Source organism: Panthera pardus, unplaced genomic scaffold (assembly GCF_024362965.1).
Source record: "Panthera pardus isolate Hobbes unplaced genomic scaffold, ASM2436296v1 HiC_scaffold_24, whole genome shotgun sequence".
NCBI lineage: Eukaryota > Metazoa > Chordata > Mammalia > Carnivora > Felidae > Panthera > Panthera pardus.
In genome coordinates this window covers 65,408,512-65,430,528 of record NW_026526810.1, presented here as the reverse complement: position 1 = coordinate 65,430,528, position 22,017 = coordinate 65,408,512, and the positions used below count along the sequence as shown (strand labels likewise).

The following is a 22,017-nucleotide window of genomic DNA, read 5'->3' as shown; positions in this document are numbered from 1 at the left end:
CCCATCTAAACCTCAACAGGGGTAGGAGGATGCGTGGCTTGGTTATCCAGGGAAAATCCAGGTGTGGTCACCAGACAAGGAGGGATGGATGTTGGGTAGCAGAAGAGACAGATGCATATCCTGATTGGTTATGGGATTATGCAATGAAAATACTCGTGAGACTGGGATTTTGTAACCACATCTCTTCTTTTGATACCAGATGTGGAAAGATTGTTGCTAGAACATTCATCAACTTCCTCTCTAGACCCACCAATGCCACCCACCCTGCCTTCTGTTTACCTTTTCCTGTTCTGTGGGTTGTTTTCTCCTAAGCTCCTGGAGCAGGTGGCTGTTTCATGCTGAGCCCAGGGGGTTTTTGTAAGGCTCTCCCCGTCACTCCTCTCACCGTGCAGCTTCTCCAACAGCACAGAAATAGACGCCTGAGTCTGTAGGCATCAAGCCTGTGATGGTGAGACTTAGGGCTTTGTTTCCTTTCTGGTGAGATACAGAATATCGTCCTTTCTTGGTGTTTGTGCTAGTAGAATAAAGATTAATGATTTCAGTCATCTTTCCATTGGGAAGCTGTCGAAACCAGCTCATCACATAGTAAGTATAGCTGAGTGTGAAACTACAGTGCAAGGTCACAGATTCTCCCTCTTGTTTATTCACTGTACCTGGAGTTTGAGTGACACTCTGTGTATTGCTGGAACCTGTAGAAAAGAAGAAAAAATAACTTAGTTGTTGACATTGCTCCCAAGAAAGCTGTCACAAACAGCCCAGTTTTCACCCAGAAAACAAAGTGGAGAAAGGCACAGTCAAGTTATCTTCTAACTTTTTGCCCAAACCTCCTCCCTTGGGCCCCGGCTGCAGGGGTGGTGGGCTCCTTACCGAAGAGGATGAAGGCCACCACTGTGCACAAGAGAGCAGGCAGTCCAGACTGCATGTTGGGGCCCTTCCTGCTGGTGAAATGGCTCTTGTTCTGCCTGCCACCTTTCAGGCCCTTTGCAGTGTCCCTGGAGCTGGGTGGCTCTGTGGTCTTGCTTCTATAAAGCTGGCAGCGGGCCTCCTGCATACGTAAGTTTAGTCACACTTCCTGCTGTCTGTGTCTGCTTCCTGCCTCTCTTCCTCCAGGCCTCTCTTGTCTAATTGATTGACAACATGTCATGTGTGATTTATCATGAAATTTGTCCAATGTGGACATAACCAAAAGGGAGAAGTAGACATAAAATCCAATCATAATCTCATTACCCAGGGGTAAATGCTGTTAACATTTTGTTGCATTTCTTTCAGTATTTTTAATGCAAATATGCATACTCTCGTGGAATTGGGATCAAGTTAAAAAAACTTTTTTGTGTTGAACATAATGTGTATGAATATGCCACCATGTCATTCAATTGTACGTGAAAATGTGACTTTTACAGCTTCACACTACTCTGCTGTGTAAGTGCAATTTGTTTCAACATCATTGTTTGACATTGTATTGTTTACTTTTTGGACTATTTTAAATAACAATCGGTGGGCATTGTAAATATAAGTCTTTGCATTTCTGAAAATTTATATTTATGTTAACCTTGCTATTTCAAAGCTTTTAATTACGGAAAACTCAAACATCTACCAGAGAGAAGAGTGCAATAAAAGAGCGCGTATTCATTGTGTAGGTTGCACAATTATCAAGTCTTGGCCAATCTCGCTCATCTACACTAGTATCACCCTGAACATCTATACCTCTTCCAGTTCTGGTTCAATTAAAGCAAATCCCAGACATCATGTGGTTGTGTACTTTACTCAGAGACATGTAATGTCAGATTGTCTTCTCGGGTGTGTGTGTGTATGTGTGTTGTTAGTGACAGTTGATAAGCTATGTCTAGATTTGCAAAATAATGACATTCTAATTATATCATTTCTACTTCATTTATTTATTTTATTTATTTTTTAACGTTTACTTATTTTTAAGAGACAGAGAGAGACAGAGAACGAGCAGGGAAGGGCAGAGAGAGAGGGAGACACAGAATCTGAAGCAGACTACAGGCTCTGAACTGTCAGCACAGAGCCTGACACAGGGCTCAAACCCACGAACCCTGAGATCATGACCTGAGCCGAAATCGGATGCTTAACTGACTGAGCCACCCAGGCGCCCCTCTACTTCATCTATTAACTGAAGTATTTCTATGAAGATAATGTTTTCTTGTCAAATAATTGGTTAACTTTGAGGTTAAGTGTAAGATACTTTCCGTTCATTTATCAGTTTGTAGGATAATGAGCTGATTCCCCTCAAGGGTGACCAAACCATCCCTGCTTGCCTGAGATGGAGCCATTTCTCAGGACAAACACCAAAATAGTCCCAAGAAAATCCCAGGCAACCAGGATAAATCCCCAAAAGTAATCAAAGAGGACTCTTTTCGGAACTCATGGATTATAACATACTTGATGTGTTTTAGTTGGTTGGATTCATGGTCTCAGTGATGTGGGAATTGTCCCATCTTTACCAGCAGAAATCTTTTCAGGCTGGCTCCTGAGCCTTTGTGACGTGGCCTCTGTAATCTATGATAGCTTCCTAGTTTTCTGGGAGGAGAACACATTCTAGGCTCACTTGTACACTTTTCCTCTTCCAGAAACGGAATCAGCTATCTGTGATTAATGATAGATATGTTTTCTCCTTCCAGTTCTAATGTGTTTATTATTTTACTGTAGTTGTTAAGACATTTATTGAAATATAGAATAGAAAGAATAATATTGGAAGTCTTTGTATTTTTCAAATTTTTAAGGGAATGCTTTTAACATGTCCCTTTGAAAACAAATTCAAAGATTACCTAGGTCAGGTTAAGGAAGTTCCCTTTTATTCCTAGTTTGTGAAGAGATGTTAATGAGAAATAATGTTAGACTTGACCAAATCTCTTTTCTGCATTTAGTGAGAGAATTTTATAGTGAATACCATTGATGTGCGTGCGGTATGTTGTACTAATATTAAAACTTCCTCATAGTCCTGAGATGAATTCCAAATGATCTTAGTGTATTAGTATTACTTTTTAATATCCAATGCTGGTTTGATAATATTTTTAGAAGCAGTCATTGCTTTTCATAAGTAACATTCATCTATAATTGTTCTTTGACATCCATCTTTGTTTATTTATGTCATTGTGGTTCTCTTGGTCTCACACAATGTGTTCAGTAGTAGTCTTGCTATTTTTGTTTTTCTCAGTACTCAGGTATAGGAATTATTGGTCTTGGGTTTGATGTAACTTGCCTGTGAAAACATATGTATGTATAGAGATTTAAATTTCTAAAAAAAAAAAAATTTCTTTAATGTGCATTTAATTCAACTTTTCATTTTTTTTCAGTTTTGCTAGACGATAATTTTTAGAAAGTTTTACATTTTGTTCAAGTTTTCAAATTAATTTGTGTGGACTTATTCCTTGCTTGTTCTTATAATTATTTAAATTTTTACTGTGTCTGTAGTTACAATTTTCCTTTACATCATGTTTTTCCATCTTCTTAATTTTCTTGATAAATCTATCAGAGATTTGCCCATTTTTTAATTCTTTCAAAAGAACCATTTTAAATGGATTCTTTCCTTTGCTTCTTTGGCTTTATTGCCTTCATCTTAGCACTGATTATGACTATTTTTGTCCTCCTACTTTTGCTTACTCTTACTCTCTCTTAAAACTTTCTGGTTCAATGCTTAGGTCATTACTTTCAGTGTTTTAGTTTTTATATATTTTCAAGTTATAAAAAGTTCTCTGTGTGCTGCTTAGGTTCATTGCTCAAGTTTAAAATTTACACTTTTCATGACAGTTTTGTTGTAAATATTTTAACAATTCTGTTATAATTATTTTCTTGTTCATAAATAATTTTTTTTAAGTTTATTGATTTATTTTGAGTGAGAGAGAGAAAGCTGGGGAGGGGTAGCGAGAAAGGGAGAGAGAGAATCCCAAGCAGACTCCTCGCTGTCAGTGCAGAGCCTGACACAGGGCTCGAACTCATGAAGCTGAGCTGAAATCATGACCTGAGATTATGACCTGAGTTGAAATCCAGACTTGGACACTAAGCCACCTGAGCCACTCAGGTGCCCCTTGTTCGTAAATTACTTAGGAGTGCATTTCTTTTTATTTAAAGTTGACTTTTTATGGATAATATCTAACTTTATTCATTATAGTAAAAACACATGACCTATATGATATTGATTCTTGAATACTTATTGAGATTTGTTTTCTTGTGGTCAATATTTCTGATTATTTCTTCTTTAAAATTTTTTTACATTTATTTATTTTTGAGACACAGAGAACGAAAGCAGAGACAAGACAGAAAGAGAAGGAGACACAGATCTGAAGCAGGTGCCAGGCACTGAGCTCTCAGCACAGAGCCCAAAGTGGGGCTCAAACCCACACATAGTGATCATGACCTGAACCAAAGTCTAGCACTTAACGGACTGAGCCACCCAGGTGCCACTATTTCTGATTCTTTCTTTCTTTCTTCTTAAAAATTTTAAAAAATGTTTATTTATCTTGACAGAGAGGGACAGAGCATGAATGGGGGAGGAGTAGAGATGGAGAAGGAGACACAAAATCTGAAGCAGGCTCCAAGCTCCAGGCTCTGAGGTGTCAGCATAGAGCCCAGTGCAGGGTTTGAACCCACAAACAGTGAGATCATGACCTGAGCTGAAGTCAGACGCTTAACCAACTGAGCCACCCAGGCGCTCCTATCTCTGATTATTTCTTAAGGATAGATTTCTGAATAAGAATTGTTGAGTGCAGTAACTTTATATATAGTAACAAATTACCCTTCCAATGATTGTACAAATTGACATTTCTATAGTATTTTCTAAGAGTTTTGTTTCATGACATCAGCATCTAATGATTTAAAAATATTATTTAACAATTTGTAGAGAAAAAAATATTATATCCTTGTTTTATAATGCATTTTTTCATCATGAGGTTGGATTCTTTTCATATTTGTGCTTTTTTTTTAATTTGGAAATTATTTGTTCATATCCATTGCATTTTTAAAAATTGGTATAATTTTTCTTGAGTTTCTTTGTAAAAATGTTCTATTTTTTAAGGATATTAAACAGCTTTGTTCATAAACGATCATTATCCCAGAGTCCATTAGGATTCTTAGCCAGATAGGTAAGCAGCTGAATGTTTATTTTGACAGTTCCTGAGCTCCTTGAACTAATCATGTTCCTGGGCCCTCCCAACCCCACAACTCGCCATTACCCTGATGTATCTTAACATACAAACCACAGAAGATCCGTGGCCTTTATCCAGGTTGTTTCTGAGAACTATTTCAGAAAACTCTGAGATCCTGGCTGCTGAAATTGTCATTCCAGAAGAGTCAAAGATGACATGAGTACCAACGGGTACACGTAAAGCTTAGGGTGACCTGCTCAAGATAAGTAACAAGTTCTCCTGACCAAGTTATTCTTCTGACAGGGGTTTGTTATGTTATTCATAAAGGATGAATCTTTATAACCATTGTTATAAAGTGCATCTTACCCAAAGGCATGATAATGAAATGGGGAGCTTCTCCCAATGGAGAGGTTTACAAGCCTGGGATTGGGTAGAAGACAGGCTTTGGGAAAATTGTGCTTGCAGGAGAAGGAAAGAGTTGCTCACAGAGTTTCCTAAGGTTTCGGAGAATTTTAAAGAGATTCGGCCTCAATTACCTCAATATTATTCAGGCTTCTAATTTTCATCCTTATTCCTTTTTTGTCCTAAGTTCAGGCCTCTCACCCACCCCCAGAGAGTGTCAGCATCTTCTCATTGTTCTGAGAGTTGTGTTAGTGGCAGGATTGCCCCCTGGAGGCCAGAGAGAGGAGCAGCCACCTTAAAATATTCTAGGCCTGTGTTTCTCAGGGCTGGGGGGACGTTAGAAGAAACTGAGGGGTTGTAACAAAGAGTGCTCAGTCCTGAGCACCTAGACCACTGGGGAGGTGGGGACACATTCCAGTATCACCACATTAAGGTTTAACCTTGAGTAAAACAATAAGATGGAAATGAAAGCAACTGCTCTGAAATAAATCTAAACATACCCAGAAGCAGAATTACTAGTTGTAAGTAGCAGGGTGAATAAAAGATGTCGGGGGATGGGAAAAGGAGATCTTTTACCTGTAGGTTTACCTGTATGTTTACCAGTCTGGGAGGTAATCCATTTTAGCAAATCTCCCCCTGGGACTTGGAGTTTGAGTGTGACAGATTTTTGGTGTGTATTTGTGATGTGCCCATGAAGGTGCTCATTTTCATATATAAGTTGACAGCTGATTACCCAATTGGCCTCCTAATCCTTAGACCTTACTTTTCACTCAGTTCTGGGTGGCTGGAATATTAGTAGGGGCCAACATCACTGAGCTCTCAACTGAAAGTTGATGAAGAGCTTGACCTCAGTGCCAAGACTAGCATTTTGAGAGTTCTGCTTCAACACCAGCACTAATTTAAACTTTATCTTTTCAAATCAGAGAACCACAGAATAAAATTTTAAGATTTGCCTGGGTGCATTTCAGCAAGTCCTTTCTACCTTTCATCTCCCCCTCTTTTGAAGCCAAATGTCTATAGCGATTAACCTGTGCCTTCCTGGTCATGTCTGATCTAACACTGTAATCTGGATGTGTGGGGGGTGGTCGCTTGTTTCACAGCTTGACAGATGGAGAGGAATTGTGCCCCAGGAGCTGTATTTAACAGATGACACCCAGGAGCTGCATTTGGACTTGGACATCATTTAGATGATGTGATTTTGTCTTTGAGTTGATGCTGTATGAGATGAGACTCGTGGGGTCTTTGTGATATGAATCATGGGGGTCAGATGGTGGACTGTCGTAGAAAGATAAATCCCTGCTGCCTGGTGTCCATGCCCTTGGATAATCCCTTCTTTTGAGTTTTGGAGGGACCTGTGGCTTGCTTCTAACCAATACAATATGCAAAGGTGATGGGCTGTCCATCTGTTTTTATGTTACATTAGAAAAGATTCTGTCTTAGCTGACTGAAATGAGAGATTCTTCTTGCTGGCTTGATGACATAAGCAGCCATGTTGAAGAAGCCCAAAGAAAGTGCAGGAAACCGCCTGGAATTCAGGGCAACCTTAGGAAATAGTGGAGACCTCCAGGCGACAGTTGGTAAAAAGGCTGGGTCCTCAGTCATGTAGCTGCAAGGAAATGAATTGTGTCGGAAACCTGAATGAGCATGACGGTGGATTCTTTCATAGTCAGGCTTTTAGATGAAATATGAGGCCCAACTGACAACTTGATTGTAGCCTTGTGACACCCTGAGAAGATAACCAGCTAAGCTGGGCCCAAACTCTTGACCCATGGGATTGTGAGATAATAAATGTGTTTTGTTTTAAGCTACTAAATTTGTGATGATTTGTTACATAGCTATAGAGTACTAGTATGGCATGTGTCATTTATTCCAAAAAAATTTTAAAGATGTATAATTGTATATGTGTCCCATGCCAGCCAAAATGGGACCTAATGGCTGACCTATTGGTTTTGAGAAGTTTTCTCCTAGGTAATTTTTTTAATGTTTACTTATTTTTGAGAGAGAGTGAGAGCAAGCATGGGAGGGGCAGAGAGAGAGGGAGAGAGAGAATCCCACGCAGACTCTGCACTGTCAGCTCAGAGCCCGATGTGGGGCTCAAACTCATAAACTATGAGATCATGATCTGAGCTGAAATCAAGAGTCAGACGCTTAACCAACTGAGCCACTCAGGAACCCCTCTCAGGTACTTTTTTGAAAAAGCTACAACAGGGATTGCCCACCAGCCACCATTTTATTTTATTTTATTTTATTTTATTTTATTTTATTTATTTTTAATTTTTTGATCAGTCACCATTTTAAAGTGTGATTGGTAACGGGGAGGTGTTTGAGTATAGGAGGAATATGATGAGTCACGTGAACACAAAGATTAATAATTTAAAAAAATTTAAACGTTTATTTTTGAGAGACAGGGAGAGACAGAGTGTGAGTGGGGGAGGGGCAAAGAGAGAGAGACACAGAATCCAAAGCAGGCTCTAGGCTCTGAGCTGTCAGCACAGAGCCCGACCCGGGGCTCGGGCCCACAAACCACAAGACCATGACTTGAGCTGAAGTCAGATGTTTAACTGACTGAGCCACCCAGGTGCCTCAAGATTAAGTAATGATTTTTAAAGAGAGGCAAGTGTAGTAGGAGAGATGAGAGCTCTGATTTTTAACCTGTTTGTTGGAGAGGGACCTTTGTGAATGACTGATAACAGTTATGAACCCATTCCCACTTATAGGCATGAGACAAGTTGTACAAAATATAGGAGAGAAGGGTTATAGATCTCCCAGTTACTTGGTTTCCATAACAGGAGCTCCTAAACTAGAGGCATGAAGAATAGTTAGGTGGCTTCTATAGTGATCTTCATGAAAAGTAGTAAGAGCTGAACCAGGTTACTGATGGATATATGAATAGTCAAGACGGTACTTGTACCGAGATGAAAAATCTATGATTCCATGTGGAGGAAAGAGAGGGGGAGCAGTCAGAGGTGACATGAAGGTTTCATTTTTGTTTTCTGGAAAATAATGGTGTCATAACAGAAATAATGTATTAACACAGAATAGGAGAAAGACTTGGAAAAACTGTGATTAAATCTCTATCACTTTTGGATATGAGACTGTGGGATTCAAAAAAATTTTTTTTAATGTTTATTTTTTGAGAGAATGAGAGAGACACAGAGCTCAAGCAGGGAAGGGGCAGAGAGAGAGGGAGACACAGAATTGAAAGCAGGCTCCAGGCTCCAAGCTGTCAGCACAGAGCCCAACATGAGGCTTGAACTCATGAACCACGAGATCATGCCTGAGCCAAAGTCAGATGCTTAACTGACTGAGCCACCCAGGAACCCCTCAGGGATTTTTTTTTTTAAGTTTATTTCTCTCTCATTTACTGTATGTAGTAACTCCAGGGCCCCTGGACTTTCAGTAAGAGACTGGGACTTTGTTTTTCTCTCTGTGAATGGCCCTAAGGGAGGACTGTCTTTGGAAGAGAGTGACCCTCTCCCTACCTATTATGGATAGAAATGTGTCCCCTCAAATTCATATATTGAAGCTGCAACTTCTAATGACTGTATCTGGAGCCAGGGCTTTTAAAGAGGAAATTAAGGTTAAATAAGATCCTAAGGAAGAGGTCCTAATCCAAAAGGACATCAGTTCCCTTATAAAAAGAGAAGACATCACTGATGTGCACAGAGTTTCCCAGGTTTGATGTTCAGTTTCCATACCCTCTGAGAATGAGTATATCTGAACCTGTGGTCACAGATGACGGGTGATCTCAGGCTCAGATTGGTCTCTTTGGCCTTAGGGACTACTGCGATACTGAGCCTGGTAGGTTTTGTATGGCATATCTACTTTAGGAAATATCTATTACCTACATGGAAGTGAAAGAATCACTGTGTGTTTCCTTAGTTCCTCTCATCTGCTTACTGGTGACTGTGCCTTGACTTCTAATCTGAGTTATTCAATATAAGGAGATAGGAGGGATACGTATCATGTATTTGTTGCAATTGAAGATATTTTAAGAGGCTTAAGTGATCACTCAGCATTATTGAGCCTCTAACTTCATGATGTTCATTGTTTGAAGGATATTTTTTTCTCATCCATGGTGAAAATGTACTGCAAGACCCACTATCTCTGGGGAGGGCCAATAATCCCTAAATGAACAAGGCAGCCCCCTTTATGGTGCTTTTATAATGCTCACCCATGGTTTCTCTCACACACATTTTATTATATTTTATTTTTGTGCTTGGCATGTCAAGAAGACTGTGACTACTAGGGTGCCTGGGTGGCTGAGTCGGTTAAGTGTCCAACTTCAGGTCAGGTCATGATCTCCTGGTTTGTGGGTTGGAGCCCCACGTCGGGCCCTGTGCTGACAGCTCAGAGCCTGGAGCCTGCTTTGGGTTCTGTGTCTCCCTCTCTCTGCTTCTCCCCCACTTGCTCTCTCTCTCTCTCTCAAAAATAAGTAAACATTAAGAAGACTGTGACTACCTTGAGGGCAGGGAATATGTCTTACTCAAGTTTGTAACACTGGAGCTGACCATAGTGTTTGTCACATGGTAGACGGTCAATAAATGTATTTTGAAAGAGTAGCTAAAGGGTTCCCTTAGCCCTGTGTCCACATTGCAGCTCAGTTGTACTGTAGATCAACCTGTATTGGGCATTCGATGATAGAGCTCTTTTGGTTTAGATGTGGTAAATCTGTGGAAATCACACAGATTTCCAAAAAAATTGCGTAAGAAAAACAAGGTTGCTTAACGTTGTATCATGTCACACTACATTAGTGGCTGTCCTCAGATTCGCTTCTATCAGCCATCCTGGAAAAATTAAAGGAAATGCCCTGGAATTTTCAGATTTATACTCTCAAAGTCCATGTGGGTTTCGCTAAAAAAGTGGCAATTATAGGTGGCAATGATATCCTTTATGTTGGAGTTCTAACTCCAGGCACAAAATAATGAGATGCTGAGCTGAACAGAAATTTAGAACCTGGTTGGTCGTGAAGCTTCAATTGTGAACTAGACATCCACCCATATGTAGTCTGAGCTCTGGCCAGTTAGCACAGCTCTCTAGAGTACCATTATAAAGAGAACCTTGGTGGTCACGAAATCAATGAATTGTGCTCTATTCTTCTGAGAATACAATTTTCCTAGGCAGATATGGTGCAAACGCCCACCGTCTTATCTCAGGAAGAGTGACATTGGAGGTGTGGTGGATTGGAGCAAATCCAAGTTACCTTCCCTATGGAGCAGTGTCAGCTCTTCCGGGAGCAAGTCTCACCTTTTCTGGGCCGTGTGACTGATGTGTTCATAGGCGTCTGTTGGGTGGAAACTCCTTTCTGTTTGTTCTGTGTTTCCCAGTGGTAGAATGTTCATTAGTGTAACAATTCTGACTTCTCTCCACCCCCTTACCCGCTGCTTCCCCAGGAGGGAAAGGCATTTCCTGATTACCCTATTTAAATTGCACCCTTCAATCTCCTCTCAGCCTCCTGTTTATTGCTTTCATAACACTCATCCCAATTTGCATATATATTTGTTTATGTATCTGTTTATTCTATCTTTCCCGTTAGACAATAAGGAACCAATTGTCGGGTATATTTTTTCCCTAGCTTTGTATCCTTGGCATCTAACACAGTGCCTGCGACCTATCCACAAATAAATGCAGTCTAAAACACCATGATTGTTCTAAGGTTTTAGAGTTGGCAAGGATGGGGAAGACTGTCTTCAGATAGGTGTGCATCAGGGCTAGGTTTTTTTGTACTAAAACACGGGGAGTAGAGAGTCTTTGAGGCAAGTGGAATGGGCTGAGTGTGGAAGCGGGAAAGTGTTTTCAGGGAAAGCCTAGTCTCAGGAGGGATCCTGGGACAGTTCTGAGGAGGAGAGAGACAGTCTGGAAGACTGGTCTGGCTGCACTGGGCAGAATGGTTTACAGTAAGCGGGCAGAACCTAAGGGTTCTGTGGGCTTGTGTGTGTGAGGAGCCTGGAGGCCTGCAGTAAAGCCAGCTGTGGGAACGGCTGTCTTAACTGCTTGTCGGAGCCCACTCTCCTTCCTGTGTGATGGGGGAGAGGCGGGCATGAAGTCAGAAATATTCCTTTTGAGACATGTAGCCAGTGTGTATGGCCAGAGGACTTGGCTTTGTTTCTGAGTTCCACAGGGAGACAAAGCTCAGACAGCAGGCCATTTTTTTTTAAACAAAGATTTGCTTTGTTTTGAGCGAATACCATTTTCATCTGCTGCCCAATTACCTCAGGTACTAGATTCAGGGAGGAGAATGTCGCCAAGAAGGAGGTCTAGACATCATTAATGTCTCTATTTTCTGGGCCCAGGGGTGGAAATGCTTTCCAAATATCATCAGCAGTTTCCTCCCCAGACCCCAGAGGAAACCACTCACAATTCTTCTTTCCCAGAGGAAACCACTCACAATTCTTCTTTCCCAGTGTCTTCGTGTGTGTGTGTGTGTGTGTGTGTGTGTGTGTGTGTGTGTGTGTGTGTGTGTGTGTTGGGGTCTCCAGGCTCCTGCAGCCTGGGGCTTTTTTGGCCACTGCTCTGCTGTCTGCCCTCTCTGGAAGCACAGTGATATGGGTCCTTGGCTGGAACTGTGAGCTGCTGGGATTGATGAATTTAGCCTCGCTTTGAAAGTTCATTGAAAACCATCCATTTGTCGAATAATCCTTCTAATTACACAGAAGAAAAAGATAAATCTTCCCCCTACCGGGAAGCTGTTTGTAACACTCGAATTTTAATCAATAACACAGATAGTGTTCTTTCAGACTAGAATCACAGCTCCTCTACTGCACAGACATTGTTGTTGGAGCTGATGGTCCCCGGAGTCTTTCTGGGACCCATGGGTCCGAGAAGAGAGCAGAGGGCTCTCCTGATGGGCTCCCTAGGGACTCCAGGTAGGTGTCAGGTACCATTGGTTCAATTTCCCGTGCTTCCCTGCAATGAATTCTCATACCAACTACTTGGTGGTAGGGCAGGCTTCCCAGGGTAAGGGCATAGGCCTCTGCAAGACTGCCCTCGCCCCAGACACCAGTTGCTAGTTCGGGGACTCCAGGCCACCCTCATTTCTGACCAGCTGGCTACAAATTTGGAGAGTCCCATAGTCCCTCAGGTTTGGGAGTCCTAGGGGATGACTCATGGAATTCAGAAAAGTGCTATACTTACAATTAGTTTTATTATAGCAAAAGATTAGAATCAGAATCAGCAGGGCATCTGGGTGGCTCAGTTGGTTAAGCATCTGACTTTGGCTCAGGTCAGGATCTCCTGGTTCATGAGTTTGACGCCCAGGTCGGGCTCTCTGCTGTCAGCACAGAGCCTGCTTCAGATCTTCTGTCCCCTTTTCTCTCTACCCCTCCCCTGCTTGTAATCTGTCTCTCTCAAAAATAGATAAACATTAAAGCACACACACAAAAAGAATCAGAATCAGCCAAGGGAGAGACGCATAGGGTGACATCTGGGAAGGTTCTAAAAATGAAACTTCTGATCATCTTCCCCATGTGAAGACCTGGATTGTGTTATTTCCTCCCATCAATGATATGTGACAGTATGCACAGGGATGCCCACTTGAGCCTTCAGTGCTCAGAGATTCAGAATTTTTTATTAGGCTTGATCATACATATTGCTTATGTGGCTGACCTTTAGCCTTGCAGCCCCTCCAGAAGGTTCTGGATAATACTTTTAGTCTTTGGTTCCTCTGGAGGTGGAAACTCAAAAGGCATTGTTCCAAAGCCCCCATCATAAATCACACTGTGAAACTGATGGTGGCCAAAGCCCCCAGATGGACAAAGATATTTCTGTGAGGCAGGACATTCCAGGGCCTTGAGATCACCTCCCAGTAGCTGATGATAAAGGCCAGATTTCTCTTTGGGAAAGTTAATTCTTCATTATAGAGGCCCCAAACCACTGGCAAATATAACCTCCCGGCATGCCCAGAGCCTGAGACGTGACACAGTCCCAGCTTGGGGTTGTCCCTGACTAGGAAGATGACTGGCATCACAGTCCAGACTGGAGCAACCAGGTAGGCCTTCCACTCTTGACAGTGTCCCCTCCACTTTGGATCCTGACCAGTCATATTCAGAGTCCCTGGAGCATTTGGTACTACAGTCCCAGAAGAGGAAATGGGATTTCTAGAAGGACCAGCTAAGAGCACTTCCTGTCACATCCTTGCCTGCTGATCTTTTTTCCTTGCTTCTGTCTTTGAACCTTCAGGCCTGTCTCTAAAATGACAGGTGCTGGGCACCTGGGTAGCTCAGTTGGTTAAGCGTTGGACTCTTGGTTTGGCTCAAGTCACGATCTCATGGGTTCATGAGTTAGAGCCCTGAGTTGGGCCCCTCACTGTCAGTGTGGAGCCTGCTTGGGGTTCTCTCTCTCCACCCCTCACAGTCTATCTGTCCCTCCCCTACTCACTTGAGTGGGCACGCATGCTGCACACTCTCTCCCTCAAAATAAATAAATAAATAAACAAAAAAACCCCATTATTTAAAAAAATAAATTAATTAAGTAAAATGACAAGTGCACATTTTCCAGGCCAAGGCTTGATTGTGTTGCAGGCTTATTGGGAATTGAGCGTCACGGACTCAACAAGTACTTTTGGGGTTTCCACTATGTGCAGATATTGTACTAAGTTCTGGAGGTACTATAAATAAGAGACACATATGATCGCTGATCTCACACAGCATAGATCTGGTATGGTACATAGAGAGCCTCATAAGAGGATCCCCACCAGAAGAGGCTTCCCAGAAAAGTGCTGTCTAAGTTAAGATCTGATGGATGGTTAGGAGCCAATGAAGTGTGTGTGGTTGGTGGGAGGCAGGGAGGGGCGGCTGCTGGTTAGAGAGAGAAGGTCCCAGGCAGAGGAGATAAATGTGAGAAGGGTCAGGGGTCATTTATGGGCTCCTGGACTTAACTGTTCTGTTGAGCTGTCTAAGCACGGGTTTTGCCAACCCTTCCTAACAGGGGTCTTCCTAGAGGAAGCCCTTGAAGTGTGACCTGGTTCTTTCCTCACAGGCTGACCCAGACTACTCTCTGTTTCTAGATATGGGCATCACTCCATTATCCTTCATTTAACTTCCTGTACCTTGGCTCTGAATTTGCACCCACTCTGACTTTAATTCTTTACCTACATAAATCCCTCTTATTTTTTTAATGTTTATTTACTTATTTTGAGAAAGAGAGAGAGAGTGAGAGCATGTGCATGGGTCAGGTAGGGGCAGAGAGAGAGGAAGAGAGAGAGAGAGAGAGGGGGAAAGAAAGAATCCCAAGCAGACTCTGCACTGTCAGCACAGAGCTCGACATGGGGCCCAGACCCATGAACCATGAGATCATAACCTGAGCCGAAATCAACGGTCAGACACTCAACTGACTGAGCCACCCAGGTGCCCCTCATAAACCCCTCTTCTCTCAGCTCATTTAGAGATTCTCCCACACTGGCTTTCAGAAGGATAACTATAGACAATAGAAATATGTCCACTACTTTAGGATACTATCATTGGTATTGTAAATGGTGCATCATTTTTATTTAGTGAGTCTCTTGATTGAAAACCATTTTCTTGTCCACTGAATTATTCCCTTATTATCTCTTACGTGTTTTATTTCATCCACAAATGGTCGGAAAGCTTGTTCTACAACCCCATTTCTTCTCTTCTTAAAAAAAAAAAAAACAAAAAAAAGACATATAACCATTAAGAGTGCTTAGAAAATGTTTCTTGAATGTGGCATTTTCTGCTACACTGCAAATGGAGGTGAGAAAGAGGAAAACCAGGCAGCACCTGGACTCTCGCGCACCTCCTTTCCCACTCTTCAGACTCAACTAATAATCTCACTTCTCGGTTCATAAGAGAATAGAAGCAAATGGAGCACAACTTCTTCACCTGCTCACCCCAAGTCCGCCAACCCTGCCGCACGTGAAGTCGTGTTCTCTGCCTTTCCATCCATTTAATGGGTGAATCATCCATGCTTATCTTAAGTCTCATGCCTCTGTTTGTGCGCTGGACCCTGTCCTCCATTTTTGCCAACTCAAGGACTTTATAATATTAGCTTCTCCCTCAACATTATCAATTTCTCCCTGATGGATCATTCCAGTCGGTATATGTAAATATTCGATACTATCATCAATGTTGTCTCATACCCTCTGAAAAATGTCTCTTGGTTGGCAGTTTTTGATTTGCTATCACTTGGATGTAAAAACAAAATGTGGGGTTTCTCACCTATTTGTCTGTTATACCCCTCTTCTCCCTCTCTTAGGATTCTTTAAAAAATATTTATGTTTTTTTTTATTCTGCCTTCAAAGGAATGCATATTCATTATATATATTGGGAAAGCACAGGAAAAAATATGAAGAAAATAAAAGCAGCTTTTAAATCAAATGTGCAGAGATAAGCTTTGTTAACTTGTGCATTAGCTTTATATATGTGCATTTATAGAATTGTAACAATGTGGTATATTCAGTTTGTATTTATTGTATTTTTTTCTTAACAGCTAGAGTATTTTCAGATTATTAATATGGCTTTAATGGCCGCTTTTGAAGAAAAATTGCCAGGATTTATTTAACCATTCTACAACTGGTAGATATTTATATTTTTCCAATTTTTGACATAATAAAAAGTACACAATGAAATACTTCTGTATAATTATTTATGCACATTTAGATTAATTCCTATGAATTAAATTTGTAAGAGTAGAATTAATGAGACAAGCACATAAACTAACTCTCTCTCCCTCTCTTTCTTTCTCTTCCTGGCAGCAAAGCTCAGAATCCAAAGTACATGTTCTTTCCACCACTGGACCTTTGTGTCTTCAATCAGAAGGCTTCAGGTTTTCCAAAGCACTGCTTAGCTCTTCACTTCAGCATTGGCCATTATAAATTTTCCTAAAAATCCAAATCCCTAGGGGTGCCTGGGGGGCTCAGTCAGTTAAGCGTCCGATTTCGGCTCAGGTCATGATCTTGCAGTCCGTGAGTTCTAGCCCCGCGTCGGGTTCCATGCTGACAGCTTAGAGCCTGGAGCCTGCTTCGGATTCTGTGTCTCCCTCTTTCTCTGCTCCTCCCCCACTCTCTCTCTCTCTCTCAAAAATAAATAAACATTAAAAAAAAAAATCTAAATCCCTAAATTGCGAAAATGATTCATGCTGGCTGTTACCATCATATAAGACAGAGATGGGTGAAGAAGTCAACCTCTTCTGCTCCTCTGCTTCCTCTCCCGCCCCATGCTCCTTCTCTTCTGCCAAGCCCTTCCTCTTAAGGCAACCAGTGGTTCATGTCTACACATGTCTCACTATATAGGCTTTTATGTTTATAGGTTTTATTTTGTTTTGCTCTTGCAGAAAATTGAATCTTACCATAAGCAATATTTTTTAGCTTTGCTTCTCCAATAAATATATCATAAACATCCTTCAAGGCCAATGTTTATGGTAATAATATATTCTTTCTGATGGCTACATAATAATCATGATATTCTAGATTAGTTGCTAGTTCTGGGGCAGCAATTTAAGTGAGACTCAACTGAGTATTTCTTCTAGTCTTAGTTAGACTCCCTCAGGATCTGAAGTCCACTGTGATCAGCTGCCGGTCTTCTTTGCTGATCTTGGCTGGGCTCTCTCACCTGTCCAGGGCCTAAGCTGGGACTGGGCTAATGTGGCGATGGTCCACATGGTCTCTCATCCCCTAGGAGGTTAGCCTGGGCTTATTCACAGAGTAAAAGCAGAGGTCTCAAGAAAGCAGGCAGGAAAGTCTCACGCAGGCAAGGTCTCATGAGGTGTTGGCTCAGAACTTGCCCACTGTCACTTCTGCTACACTCTGTTGGCCAAAGCAACTCATAAGTCCAGTTTAGATTCAAGGGGTGGGGAAAAGGAGTCGACCTCTTCATGGAAGAGCCACCAAGTTGCAAAGGGCATGGATTCAGGGAGGCACGTGCAACTGTGCCCATTTTTGCAAACTACCACACAGGCATATTCCATTATTTAGCAAGCCAGTCTACTACTGATGAGTATTCATGTTATTAATATGAATCTTCTTGAGGGTTTTAGTAAATATTAGCATCTAAGAAGTTTGCACTAGTTTTCATGTTAATCAGCAGTGTATGGCAGTGTGTTTCACCACACCCTCAATATTCTAGGAAGGATCTGTACCCCCAAACCTCCATCAACTTGTGGTAAAAATATGCCACACCTTGTTACTTGATTTTGTATTTTGTTAATTATTGGTGAGGTTGAGTTCATTTTCAAATGCTTATTAACCATTCTTCTTTTTTCTTTTATGAATTTCCTTTTCATGGCACTTGTCCACTTTCCCATTGAGGTATTAAATTTTCTTATTTGTTTATAAATACTTTTCCTTTTTAAGGACATAAACCAATCTGTTACAAAAGGACAGAAACTCAGATTATTCAAGAGGCCATCACATCAATTTTGTTTGTTACCAATTGGTAACCAGAAGCTGAGTCCTTCTTAGACAGCACCCTGGCTTTTCAAGTAAATTTATGCTCAGTTTATGCTGAGAACAAACTCTGGCAGGGCACTGCCATACCTTTTTTTTTTTTTTCCAAGAAGACTTTCCTTTTGTTTTTATGAATAACATTAGGAGCTGTTTCCTCCTTCTTGGTCTTCTTCCTCCTCCTCTTCCTCTTCCTCCTCCCCTTCCACTTCCTCCTCCCCTTCCACTTCCTCCTCCTCCTCCTTCTTTAGGAAGCAGAAACCTAGGAGAAGTTTAAAAATGCCAAAGAGAAAAGCCAAGATACTTCATGACATTTGAGGGAAGTAGATTAAATTCAATTAATTTATCAAGAATTGTCTATAAGCAAGATACGGTGCTCAGTGCTGCTGGTGTTGAAGTATGAATCAGACAGAGTTACCACTCCGGAAAATTTGGAGACTAGTATATAACTCATATGTTACTGAGGAACTGTAAGGACTCTGAGATTCCACCTGTGCACCAGGCATTACCCATGGATTGAATAAACTTCGACAACAGCTGTCATTAGTAGTTACTCTTTATTGAGTGCTTTCACTGTGTCAGACCCTGTAATAAGTTTGTTTTATACATATTTGTCCTTTTGGGTTAAAAATACACATGGATGAGGCGCCTGGGTGGCTCAGTCAATGAAGTGTCAGACTCTTGATTTCGGCACAGGTCATGATCCCAGAGTCATGGGAGTCAGCCCTCCGAGTTGGGCTGAGAGTGGAGCCTGCTTAAGATTTTCTCTCTCTCTCCCTCCCTCAGCCCCTCTCCCCTGCTTCTACTCTATGTCAAATAAAAAATTAAAAAAAGAATTAAAAAGCAAAAAATTGGCATTAAAAAACTCATGGATGTATTGTGATTAGTAAAAAAACCCCCATATTATTAAAAATATTACTATATTCATAATCCTATTTTTCAATCAGTGAATATTAAAAATCTATTACTATTTGCAAAATTTTTGGATTTAAAAAGGTCTCCATGTTTAAAAAGGTGGAGATCCGCCCAGCAATGAATGGGACTTGGGACAGAACCTCTTTCAGTGAGGATTGACACCAGATTAAAAGTGTGATTGATGGCTGGGTAAGTTTCAGGAATTCAGATATTTAAACATCAAGCTTGATCTCTGTTTCTGGCCTATAACCTGAACCTATCTCATAGTCCTCATTTTTGTGCCCATTTTTATTTTTATTTTATTTATTTTTTGAAGTTTATTCATTTTTGAGAGAGACAGAGACAGCATGAATGGGGGAGGGGCAGAGAGAGTGGGAGAGAGAATCCCAAGCAAGCTCCAAGTTGTCAGCACAGGGCCTGATGCGGGGCTCTAACTCGTGAACCGTGAGATCATGACATGAGCCGAAACCAAGAGTCGGAGGCTTAACCGACTGAGCCACCCAGATGCCCCTGTACCCATTTTTAGTTCCCAGGCCTGGTAGGAGAAGCAGGTTTCCTGTTGGGGGACCATGGGTCTTCTCTGGAGGCTGTTTTGTGGTATCTGGTGACTCACTCAGCCTGGGTGGCCTCTTCTGGACATTATCAGGGTTTCATGAGGGTTGGGTAGGAGTTAAGAGCCAAGCCAAAAGTGAGTGTGAGGAAGAAGGAGCACATCTGGATGTCTGCTAATCACCTATTCCCAGTGGGAAAAAGGCCTGGTAATCAACATTGGCGCTTCCTCTTTTTCCTCCTTCCTTTTTGCCCTTCCGACCTGGATTCCAGGCCACAGGAAACCAGCCAAACTGCCCCCAGGGCCGAGGAGCTCCTGATCCCTTAGTCCTCAGCCACATCCTCCACATCTCCTCACCCTGGTGGAGTCAGAGAGTTTAGGGAAAGGACACATTGCATTGTTCCACACAGCGAAAGACAGGAAGGGAACAGCATTGATTTTTATGCCTCATCACTATCATACTCTTGTTACTTGTCAGAGTTCCCTGTTGAAGACACGATAAATCGGACTTTTGCAAAGTATCCTTAATGTAACTATTGAAAATGAAAAAAGATATTTTTTCTCTCCCTTATGGATTTTCAAGTACTTTTGAAGTTTAGAAAAACACTGAATAAATCTGAAAGCAAGTTGAATGCTATCAGACAGAAGATATTGTCATCTCAAACAGAGAAATTGCATTGTGATTTAAAGTAAATCTGTTAGAATCATTTTATTTTTTTTTTTAAATTTATTTTTACAAGGAGAAATGCCTTCAGCTGTGTTACAAAATTTAGGTGAATCTGCTCAGTCCTTCTATATTGATTGAATGAATTAGACCTACATCAGCAATACCACATCTAGCCTTTTATTAATCACAGGTCAGTGAGTCAGAACAGCCTCTCATGCAAACATAGTTTACTATTACAATAATCAGCGTTTTCTTACATAGAACAAGTGAGGTTTCTGTAACACACTTTCCTACTTAACGGTTCTTGGAGCCATTAGGATAATATTTTCAATATTATGGGAAAGCTCTTTGCTTTTTTTGGTGAACAGATAAGTAAAAAACTTTGTTATCAATATAAAATACAACTTTGTTACATTTTATAGTCGCTGGCATATAACTAATCATTAACTGCTGCTTTTATTTACCTATATGCAAATAATAATTAGCATTAACCAAACACTTATGTGTCAAGCTCTAGCAACCCTATGAGGTATCTATTATTTACTCTCCCAATTTTTCAAAAACACCAAAGCACAGAGAAGTGGAATGATTTGTTCAAGGTCACAGGACTGAAATACGAAAGATCTGAATGCAGACTGTCTGTACCTGAAGCCTGTGCTCTTTATCTCTCTCCTTATACCATAAATTTCTTGCACTAAAAAAAAAAAAAAGGCTTATTGTTAACCCAGCGTTTTTCAGTCTCAAATGTCCTTGTGTCAATAACTTCTTGACATTTCGGTCAAATTTCTCTCTTTTTCTAAGAAGTTTTTCATTTTATTTTCATTTCATTTTAACTTAACTTTTATTCGGGGTCGAATCAAGGATGTTTGGGGCTCATAAAAATTCATTTCCACAAAGAGCTGCTGGGAGAAAGTATACATCTGTTCACTGAGACATTATTTCAAAACTTCCAGAATATGTGCAGGCTGGGTCTTTTCAACACTTCACTAAAACATAACTCAGTGTGATGAGATCAACAAGGAACTTACATTTTAGTAGGTGACAAGAGGGAATAAAAAAAGACTCCACTTTCCTATTAAGCCATTCTGTACTTGTGCTTGGTGACACCGGCTGATTGATGATCTTCTGCTGGCATGGCCAATTCAACAAAAGGACCGACACAGATGTGTGCCAACAACGTGGGGAATGGGGGCGTCCATTCTCTTTTTGGAGTGATGCAGTTTTGGGGTTAGATTTATGATGTTTTTAATTGGCAACGGTGGCTCCTATGAGGTTTCTAAGAAGGTGGAGAATGAGTGTTTGCTAGGCCTTGAAAGTCAATTGTTCAGAAATTCTAAAACATATGCCCGGTCAATGGGTTTGCTATCAAAACAGAGAAGATTGATAGAGAGGAGGACATTTCTTTAGAAAGCAGCTTGCGATCCTAGCCTCGAGTGCCCTTAAGGGAGACCCATTTGCAAGGCTGGTATTTACTCTTTCATTTGGCTTAGTTGTGGTATTTACATAGTAATGGTTTCAGTTTAACTTGGGAATGTTATTTTAAATCCTAGCCAAGCTGCATATAAAAGTGTCCGAATGAATTATCTTATGTGTTTACTGTTTCTCCATGTTTGTTTCTGTGCCTTTTTGAAACTGCTGTCTGCCAGTCACCACCTCCATTCTTTTCACTGTCAGCAGGGTCCCCTAACAGGGAATATGTATTCCTCCGGTGCCTCTCGTAACAGATTCCCATATTTGAGGGTTATACCAAATTCCATACCAACCCAAACTATTTCTCTTAGTAAGTATCCAGGTGAGTGGTTTTTAGTCATAGTGTTTTCATTTCTCTGGTCTTAGAGCACAGAAGCTTTGATAAGCCCCGGGGGGGTGGGGGGTGGCGGGGGGGGGGGGTAATACACTTGAAAGCCATCCATTTGTCATTTGTGTAGGAGCAGAAAAGCTATTGAATATGGCTGATCTGATAAATATAGATGTAGTGGGT

General features: G+C 41.2%; 1 gene segment (V, D, J or C); it reads right to left on the bottom strand.

The window, feature by feature from the left end:
• Nucleotides 1-365: 365 nt before the first annotated feature.
• Nucleotides 366-1,019, bottom strand: LOC109255680 (T cell receptor delta variable 1-like). The segment is given in 2 exon segments: nucleotides 366-689; nucleotides 868-1,019. Coding segments are annotated over 2 exon segments (363 nt in total).
• Between the last annotated feature and the right edge of the window lie 20,998 nt (nucleotides 1,020-22,017).